Below are 10,352 nucleotides of genomic sequence, written 5' to 3'. Positions count from 1 at the left end.
AGCCTTTTCCCCCAGATGGGTATTTGGAGCCCAAAAAGCCGGACATTTACGGGAAAATCCGGACGTATGGTAACCCTAACTTATGTACGCAGCTACTTACATGCACATTTGCAGTGTCAGGGCCTAAGAGAACAAGCACAATTTAAAAAGTAAGGATCATGCACCATGAGCTGTATTCTGTTAGTTTATTTAGCAATTGTAGTTTAACGTTCATTATTTTTTTTTTTTTTTTACTATAATATAAGTAAATATTTTGTAGTGTAGCTTTTTAAAAAACTAATGAGGTTGATACAATGGTCTGCTAATCAACACCGACATAATTTGCTTACATAAATAAATAAATAGTGGTTTCTACCCACTGCCCAACAAAGACTTATTAGAGAAAGTCAAATGATTGAGCTTCTACTTCACTTCCACTTTGGGATCCTGTACCCTAGCACAGTGCTGGAATATTTGTGCTGCAAGCTCTGTAGGGGAATGTCCTGTAATTGAAAGCAAAACACAATCCCTCATTTCAAGTTGGTTTTCCAAAATTCTGAGTACTAACACTTTTTTTTTTAAACCCCAAGAACACAAATTTTTGGATCTGTTCTGTACTACTATTCAAAATCTTTTACTTGACTGAAGCCTGGTACACCTCTACCCTGATATAACACAAATTCAGATATAATACGGTAAAGCAGTGCTCGGGGGGGGGCTGGGCTGCGCACTCCGGAGGATCAAAGCAAGTTCAATATAACGTGGTTTCACCTATACTGCGGTAAGATATTTTGGCTCTCGAGGACAGCGTTATATCGAGGTAGAGGTGTACCACCCTAAATAATTATGCTTTAATATCTTAAGCCTTGATCTCACAATCGCCTCTGTGTGCGCAGACCCTACATCCACATGGAACCCTGCTGATATTACTGGAGCTGTGGACAGGTGCAGAGGTCTGCCTGTGTGAACCCCATGCAGGCTCAAGCCCCTTGCTGTAAAGCTCCTTGGAGAGGCTGCCTTTTGACAAAACACAAGTGAGGGGAAAAAAATATTCCTCTACCCCAAGTCATAAAGAAATCTTGAGCTTCCTAGTTTCTTTCTTTCTTTTTCTTTTTTTTTTAACAGTCCCTACGTGTGTTTGCCTACATACAGCATATGTGTCTGTGCATGAAATTTTTTTTTAATAGTCTGTTCAGGTTTTTTCATCTAGAATCTTATAGGTAAACTGTTGTTAATGCTTATTGTTATTAGATAGAGGAAGATACTTTGGATTAATGTCATCCTACTGAAGAGGAAACACACAAAGGCCTATATCAGTGCGCCATGGTAGGCCTCACATAAATTTTTGGACAGTGATATAAGGTGTTGGGAGCCTACTACAAAGTATTAAGAACAGGAATTGGTTCTGGAAAACTAGAGGCCTCCAGTAAAGCCATTTGTTTGGACCTCCCAGCTGCAGGGTGCAAGAGTTAGTGTGTCACTTTCTCAATCACTTGCCCTATGCTTCTGTCATGCCAGCTTTAATTATATTTTAAAAAAAAAAAAAAAAAGGCACAGTAGGTGATTGTCCAGAGCTAATGTGGGTGTTTGTGGAAGTTTAGTGTTAAGGAAACCTCTGGCATGACCCATCCAGGGCTGTGATAAAAAGGAAGAGATCCTGATTCTTTAGGAGGTTAAAGTCAGTCTAGCATTTATTCTGTAGCTTCTAGGGATCCTGCATGACCTAGGAATCCACCTAATACTGCCACAGATGCAGCCTTATTTGAACTAGTGTATATAAGCACACTCCCATTGACTTCAACCAGCTGAGTGAGACTTCCTGCCCTTCCTATGACTGGTTTAAATGATGCATAGTGCCTGAGGTGGGCACTCAGTGCAGGGGTAAATTTTACTCAATACAAATTAAAAGCCTCATCCCCCCCAAAACACGGAACTGCAAGCTATAATTGTATCATGGCTTGTCTACACTACAAAATTAGGTTGATTTTAATTTAGGTCGACCTACAGCCACCGCAGTAATTCAATTGGCTGTTGGTGTTCATGCTACCCTCCTTCTGCCCATAGTGTACATCATGGGCAGTGGGTGAGGGCCCCCCCCCCCTCCTTCGGGAAGGATAGTCCACCTACCTGGCCCCTTCCCCACTCGCCCACCAGAGCCCTGAGGGCCCCCCCTCCCCCTGCAGCCAGAGAAGCCCTGGCCAAATCACCCGACCCCTCAGCCATGGCCTGAGCCAACCCTGGTTGCCAGCCAGCACGAGCCTGACCCCCCCCCCCCCCCGCCTGCCAGCTGGCTGAGTCGCCACTGGCACGCCTGAGGGCTGACCTAAGTTGCTCCTGGCCCTTGGCCTGGGGCAGCCTGAGGGTTGGGCCAGTGCTTGGTCCTGCCCGGTCCTCGGGCCTACTGGTGGCCTGGGGCAGCCGCCGACCCAAGCTCAGCCCCTGCTGGCTTCGGGGGAGCAAGGGTGGGACTTTGGAGCAAAGCATGGGCGGGACTATGGCCTGGGTTAGGGGAGGCTTAACCTGCCTGGACTATTGTACCCACCACCGATGGTGCACATCCTCACCAGGAGCACTTGCATGACTGAAGTGGGACACTGACAGCAGTGCAGAGCTCATAGTGGAGTAACCCACCCTCCCCAGGGTGACAGCCTGAGCTGTGAGCCAAGTAGGGGCTCAGTTTCACTGCTGGAAGCCTACCAGCAGTGAAATTGACATTCTTGTCAGTTTCACAGCTGCCTCCTGCTCAGCAGAGCAGCCTGGGGTTTACAGCTGGAGCCATGAAACTGTCAAGAATGACAGCCAACAGCAGATCTAAGTAATACAGTGTCTTCACAGATGCTACACTATGCTGCCCTAACTACACTGAAATAAGCACTATACCTCTCGTGGAGGTGGAGTTATGTCGGTGTAGCAGGCCACTTACTTTGGCAGAAGCAGCATTCTAGTGTAGACACTGACATAATTAGGTTGACGTAAGATGCTTTACATTGACTTATCTCTGTAGTGTAGACCAAGCCTTTTAGAAAATTATAATATTGTTATGGCACACATCATGAGGTGGTGCTATTACACAGTCTTCCAAGTTCTTCTAGTGTGCAAGCAAATGTTCAGCTTTGGGATGGCACTTGTTGTTTGTTTGTTAGTTTGGGGTTATGCAAGTTCTGTGTAGAGGTCAGTGGTCCAGGAAGAAATGGCTGTGTGAGCTGTAGGAGAGTTTGCTCTCCGCCTTGGCTCTGTTTAGAGTCCATTCTTGAGATACAGTTCTCTGGGAACCAGGCCTTGAAGTTGGGCTATTATTCCTGGAAGAAGAGATTACCCTTCATGTCATCTAACCACCACTTTTCTAGAACTAGTGTATTGTGTAACCACTAGGTAGAGTACAGGACTATCTTCAACCTCTGCTGGGTACTGGCCTGCAAAGCCCTTGGCCTAGACCTCTGCTACCATTTGCCAGATTGCTGAGACTGTAAGAAGGAGCAACACTCAGGGCCACCGAGAGCGCGTTTGGGCCTCGGTGGAAAAAAAATTTTCGGGCCCCCCAGCAAGGGTGGACCGGCTAAACAGGGCTGACTAGAGGAGGGGGGAAGCCAGGCCCAGAATTTTTTTGGGCCCCCCAGCAAGGGCAGACTCGCTAAATAGGGCTGACAGAATGGGGGTGGGGGGGAGCCAGGCCCCAGGTCCCCTTCTAGACCACCAGGCCCCGTTAATTTGTACTGGCTCCCCCCCAGCCCTCGTTGGCCCTGAACACTATTGCTAAGCATAGTTTACCATGCTTCACAACTTTTAACATGGTCATAGTTATAGCTGACAGTTTAGTGCTCCAATCAGGGCTCTGTTTATTTTACGTGATTAATGTATGCTCCTTAAAAGCTCAGGCTGCATATATGAAATATTAATTTAATCTTTAGATCTTTATAACATGCACTTTGGACCAATGTCAATAAGTAGAATTCTCCCAGTTGCCCCCCAACTCACTCTCCTATAACCATCCTTATATCTACTCAAACATGTCATTTTATTTCTGCCACCACCCTCTGAAAAGTGAGGAAAAAACAGTTTGAGAGAATAGCTATATTTCGAAGTGTGTCGTGGAAGCTGAACAATCACAGTTCTGGGCAAAAACCTGTGCCTAGATTCCCCCTGGCATGCAGTCTGGGACTGGCATGGGCCCGCTGTGCCCCCCGACTCGTTCCCCCCTGCTTGCTGGGGGCAGTTGGTGGGTTGTTTTTTTTTTTTTTTTTTTTTTTTTTTTTTTTTTAAAAGGGCAACAAGACAAAAACTAGCCAACAAGCGACTCTCAAGCCAATTAAGCAAAAAACAAGCCCAATTTCTGCGGTTTGGGTTTGTTTTTTGTTTTTTTGCAGGTTTGGCATGTCCGATAATGACGGTTACTATTGACAAGACTGTACTCTAAAATAATGTGCAAAAATATCAGTTAAGAGGATGAAAGAACTGTGATTTATAATCTAAGGAAAATCTTTCATCTGCCTCGTAGCTGCATTGTGAAATGTGCATGTGCTCTCAGTCGTAGCAGCAGCAAAAGTCCTTCCCTGACAAAGCATCCAACTGTGCTATCATAGCTACAACCATGTTCAAGAATGATTGATTGTTAAACACAGTATAAACCATGCAAGTCAGAATCAGCCTCCTAAATCATCGTCAACCATGTCAGTTGCATGATGCCATGCAATGGACTGAACAGCTCTACCAGCTGAATCCATCTACTGTACCCTAGGTGGCCTCTAAAGAGGGAATGCATCCCTAGAATTGGATGCAGGGGACTAGACCCCGGTAGCCCCCATGGCAATGGTCCTTCATGCAGCTGTTTTCAGGCTCAGATCACAATGTATAACCGTGTAGTGCAGGGGTCAGCAACCTTTCAGAAGTGGTGTGCCGAGTCTTCATTTATTCACTCTAATTTAAGGTTTCGCGTGCCAGTAATACATTTTAACATTTTTAGAAGGTCTCTTTCTATAAGTCTATAATATATAACTAAACTATTGTTGTATATAAAGTAAATAAGGTTTTTAAAATGTTTAGAAAACTTCATTTAAAATTAAATTGCAGAGTCCCCCGTCCAGTGGCCAGGACCCGGGCAGCGTGAGTGCCACTGAAAATCAGCTCGTGTGCCGCCTTCGGCACCCGTGCCATAGGTTGTCTACCCTTCGTGTAGTGTGTGGCAACAGTATGTAAGTGTGTTTTCAACCTGGTCAGAGAGGATGAGTAGTAGTGTATAGTAGGTAAAACGTCCCCTCCCCTTGCTCGCTATGAGCAGGGCAGCCCGATGTAATGCACTGGGACTGCTCCTTCACCCTCCTGACGCAGGAGCCTGCTTGATGGGAGAACTATAGGAACACACAGCAAAGAAGAGAGACAGGCAGGCAGCCCCCATTGAATGGTTGCGCCACTTGCGCAACCGCCCCCCTTTCACCCAGTCAGCTACGCAAGCCCGTCGGCGTAAATGCCTTAGCGCATACCGGTGCTGCACTGCGGAGGTGCTGCTATTCAACCAAGCTTCCCTTGCTCGCTCCTCCCCCATCTTTGCTCTGTCCCCGCCTCTTCCTCTGCTCTGATTGGCGGGGGTGGGCGGGGTCTCCAGCGGCGATTGGCTGTCGGTGTGCTGAGGCGGGGTAGGTTGCGCGCAGGGTAATAAAGTTAGTGGGGCTTGCTCAGTGCGCGTTAGAAGCGGCTGCGAGTTGGATCTCTATGGAGGTGGTCGAAGGAAGTTTTTGGCTGCTCCTGCTTGGCTGATTCGGAGGCTCGTCCTGCGTCGTACGTTCCCCCCCCTCCCTACCCCGGTCCCCGGCTCCCTCTTTCCCCCTCCCTTCTCTCGCCTCTCCCCCCGCCCTTGGTAGCCGCCGGGACCCGGTGAAGCTGACGAGGCCCCAGGGAAGGTGAGAAAGCCGGTGCCGGCGGACAGCGCTGGGGGGTACTGTTGTCTAAAATGGCCGCTGCTAAAATGGCCGCCATCTTCTTTTTGCCTCCCCCTCTTTCTTCACTACAAAATGGCGGCCCCGGCCGCCGGGACCGGCTTCTCCCCGGCCGGTGGGCGAAGGGCAGAGACTCGCAGCCCGTCCGGCCAGGATGACAAGCCGTGGGGAGGGACTGGCTGCGGGCCGGGCGGGGGGAGGCGCGGCGGAGGGAGCCGGTTACTGGCTCTGCCCTTGGAAGGGTGCCTCAGCCCGCTCGCAGCGGGGTAAAGGGGAAGCAGAGAACCGAGTCCTCCGGGGAAGGCAGCCTGGCTCCCGCGTAACCCTGGAGAAGCTGCCTGCCCTCGCGCATGTCGGGATGGAGGGTGAGGGGTCTTGATCTGCCCCGGGGAGGGGCGACTCCCTGACCCCGACCTGCCCAAGAGGGGGACGCGCCTTCGAGACCCTGATCGCCCCCATAGGGTCCCCTCCCAGGGGGGTGGGCGGATGAGCCTCTCGCTCCGGAGGAACTCCCCCCTTTCCCCCGGGTGCCTCCCTGCGCCAGCGAAGGGGGAAGCGCTTTGTCTGGGCGCGAGGCCCTCGCGGGCTGCGTGTAACGGGGGGGCGGCCCGTCGCCCTGCAGAGGGCGGGCTGGGGGCTTCCTGCTTCCCTCGCCGAGAACAAAGAGCCGGCCCGGCCTGCTGAGCCTAGGAACGGGCGGCGCCGGGGGGAGGGGGGCGCTCGGGGCTCCGTGCGGCAGGGAGGGGGGGAAGTGCCTGTGTCCTGCGGGGGCGCCGCGGCTGCCGCCTGCGTTTCCCGCAGCCCTTTTGTTCGGCTGCAGCCACCTCTTGTTCCCTTCCCTTTCCCCCTGCCTGAGCAGGCGGCTGGAGAGAAGCGGGGGGGAAAGAGCTGCCGGGGCAGGATTCGAAGGTGTATTGCTCAAGCGGAAAGTATCTCTAAAGAGTAGGTGGTAGCGCTTACCTGCCAAACACGCATAGGAGGGAGGGGGACTTCCTCAGGGGGAAAAGACCTTTCATGGTCTCACCCTCTGGTGACGAGAGCTCTGGGCTCCATCATGCTTTATCTCCTCACTTAATTTTTTAAAATGGTTGAGCCAGTAGAAAAGGTGTTAGAAGCAAAATTTTGAAACAAAGAACTGTTCAGATGCTCGATCTTTTGTTTTCAGAGCAGACTACCTCCATGATGAGTACTGCTCTGATTTATCTTTTAAAGGCCACCCACGTTTCTGGGCATGATCAAACTACCTCCATCTTTGAATCTTAACCATTTGTAGGGATGAGGCAAATGGGGCTTAAAGCGGTTCTGTAGTTAAATGACTATCTTTTATATGGATTAGATATTCACGTAATCTTAAATAGGCCTGGATTAAACACTTTATGATCTGGCACATCTGTTCACACTACAGTTTTTAGGATGCATTCCTGTTAGATTTGACATTATTGCGTGGCTGTTCCTGCCAAACTTCACAATAGTACAAATAAATCTTAATTTTAAAACTAGACAAACTCTTAAGCGAATATGACATCAGACTGTAGAATTTTTTTTTTAAAGTAACCTGTAAAAAAAGGTGTGTCTCAGACAAGAATTTAGATCTTATTTTTGGCCACAAGAGAGATGATTATGGTCACATAATCGAGCTTTCTGAGGATGTCCCTACATTGCTTTATGTTGCTGATGTCATCAAGTGTTGCACATAAGTGAAGGAATAAACTGACTTTCAAGCTGTATTTAAGCTCTGGGGGACTCCTTTTTAATAAAAGCAGGTAGTTAAACTCAAGTAATGTGGTTTGTGTTGATAGATGTCATCCTGCTGAAGAAAAGAACTGTTATAAGCACAAGCAAATAATTGTAATGTGAACTCTGATTTGTCGTTCTAGGTTTTTTTCCCCCCACCCTGTCAATTTATTATTCTTTTGAAGATTCTTCGTTGTCAAGCCGCCAAAGTGGAGAGTGCGATTGCAGAAGGGGGTGCTTCTCGTTTCAGGTAGAGTGTTTGTTTTTCCCCTCAATGACAGACTATTGTAAAATAACTCAAAAGCAAAATGACTGGCAATATATATGTTCAACTTTCTATGAGAATTTTAAGTTAGTTTTATATGCTAAGTGACAGATTAATTGTATCGCTTTTAACTTCTGTTTGTGAAGGATGTATAGCTAAACTTTCAAATAAAATAAACAAAAAAATTGTGTAGCTAGGCCTGAGCTAGAGAGAGTACTTTTGAAAAGCCTTGAATAAGGATATTTTCTTCTCTGAAACAGTGCTTCTTCAGGCGGAGGAGGTAGTAGGGGTGCACCTCAGCACTATCCCAAGACTGCCAGCAACAGGTATGTCATATTGCCATGTTGGTGGTAAAAACATATATAGCCATAAATAAGGGGTCAAACAGCAATTATTGATCTCAAACCTGTAGACTTCTCTAAGACACCATGTGATTATACTTTTGTCAGCTTTTGTTAACTTCCTAACAGATAACACTGACAAATCTTATTACAGCTTTGTATACTAGAGAGAGACATTTTCCTTTCTAGTTAGACTGGCTAACTGTAGGCAATTACTAACTGGTTAGTGCTAATATGATAAGCAGATTTCATTTAACTGAAATGAAGTCAAGGGGGTGTGGAGAAGAGTTGGTGGGGACACTAGAGAACACCCAATCCCGCAAAAGAAGTATGTGGGTCTCCATAATGTCCCCATAGGCTATGGGAGCACCTATTGCGCAACCAGTTGCAGGTTCATAACCTAAATCTAAGGTGACATTCAAAGCTTATGCTGCTTATGACAACATTTGAGCAAAAACTTCTTTTCTCAGTTTACTGCCTTATTTATATTTTTCAATAAATATAGCGAGTTCCTGGGGAAAACCCCAGGGCAAAACGCTCAGAAATGGATTCCTTCACGAAGCACTAGACGAGATGACGACTCCGCAAATGACAAAGAACGACATGATGCAATCTTCAGGAAAGTAAGAGGGTAAGTTGGTCTATTATTTTTAAGGTTAATATCGATTGGCAAAGTGGAGTGCTAAAAATTACCTTCCCCTTCTCCCCCCCCCTTCTCCCCCCCATATTATCTTATCAACCTGTAGTATAAGTACTTTTATACCAGTAGTTTTCAACCTGTGGTCTTCAGACCCCCAGGGGTCTGCAGACTACATCCAAGATTTCCAAAGGGGTCCATGCCTCTGTTAAAAGTTTGTGTGTGGGGTTGTTGGGTGTGTTTTTTTGTGTGTGTGTGGGGGGGGGGGGGGTCCACAAATGAAAGGTTGAAAACCGCTGTCTTGCATGGTTAAAATTGAAATACATGGTTCCTAATGGAAGGGTTAGAAGGAGGGGCAAATACATGTTCATAAACTTATAAGAGAGTATTCCTGAAGCTGATCAGAGATTCCTGAGTAGCTGTCTTCTGTAAGGGATTGGTGGAGCAGGAGAAAATCTGAACTATCTGCCTTGCATCATGTAAAAAACTTGTAATGGGGAGGGTTTAAGATTGCTATATTCTGTTTGCTGCTGAGTGCATTTCTTGTGTGCCCTAAAAAGCCTCCTCTAGTTGACAAACACACAAAGTAAATTGCTCTTGTCTAAAGTGATAACTGGAAAAAAACCAGGACAACTCAAATCTTAACCCCAACTCACATAAATTAAAATAGCTGTATCGGCTATGTGAACATTTTACAAACATAACTGATTCCTCTAACTTTTTTCTTCCTCTAGCATACTAAATAAACTTACTCCTGAAAAGTTTGACAAGCTATGCCTTGAGCTCCTCAATGTGGGTGTAGAGTCTAAGCTCATCCTAAAAGGGATCATACTGCTGGTAAGTCAGGTGTATTTTAAGTACATATGAATTTAGTATTCAATAAGAATATCTAAGTGATTGTTCTAAAACTAGGGTTTTTGTGTAAAGGATGAATAATCTTGGTTTAAGTCTCAGAATTGTTCCTGATATATAAAAGAGGGCCAAATAGATGAAGGAAAATTGCCCAAAACTTAATTTTATTACGTATTGGGGATTACAACTTGAAGAGAAGCAGCAGCCTAACTAATGACCATTTAACTTCTATTCATATATTAAAACAACCCTTCCTGGTAAAGATTTCTACAGTAGTACACGATGTGAAGGCTTCTTTTAATCTGAAGCAGGCCTTTACTAGCCACAAACGCTTCTGATATTTCTGTAGGTGGTCTTGGGACTCTGTGTTACACTTTGAGTGCCAAGTGATAGTGTAGCTTTTTTGAAACATTGCTACTAGTAGTAGTTATACTGTGAAAAATAAGAGTTGTACTGTACTACCCATCCTTGTGCTTTATGTAAATTACTTAAATATAGTCAGGTGAACTGAAGTGAGGCTGGCAGGGACTTTGAGAGATATCTAGTCCAGACACATACACCATGCTGTGACCGCCCCCCCCCCCCCCCCCCCCCCCCCCCCCCCCCCCCCCCCC

The 10,352-nt window shown here is 46.7% G+C and overlaps 1 protein-coding gene across 1 annotated transcript in view; it reads left to right on the top strand.

Moving 5' to 3' along the window:
• Positions 1-9,768, top strand: part of LOC113406419 (eukaryotic translation initiation factor 4 gamma 2-like) — a 10,449-nt gene extending 681 nt beyond the window's left edge. The window contains exons 2-6 of the mRNA XM_029911541.1: positions 5,738-5,875; positions 7,788-7,893; positions 8,169-8,234; positions 8,755-8,880; positions 9,621-9,768. Coding sequence (XP_029767401.1) covers positions 5,738-5,875; positions 7,788-7,893; positions 8,169-8,234; positions 8,755-8,880; positions 9,621-9,753 — 569 coding nt within the window. The 3' untranslated portion in view covers positions 9,754-9,768. The remainder of the gene's footprint in view (positions 1-5,737; positions 5,876-7,787; positions 7,894-8,168; positions 8,235-8,754; positions 8,881-9,620) is intronic.
• The last annotated feature ends 584 nt before the right edge of the window (positions 9,769-10,352 follow it).

Source organism: Terrapene carolina, unplaced genomic scaffold, assembly GCF_002925995.2.
Source record: "Terrapene carolina triunguis isolate 2854851 unplaced genomic scaffold, T_m_triunguis-2.0 Scaffold96, whole genome shotgun sequence".
Taxonomy (NCBI): domain Eukaryota; kingdom Metazoa; phylum Chordata; order Testudines; family Emydidae; genus Terrapene; species Terrapene triunguis.
The sequence above is the reverse complement of the archived record's forward strand: the minus strand, read 5'-3'. Positions and strand labels throughout refer to the sequence as shown.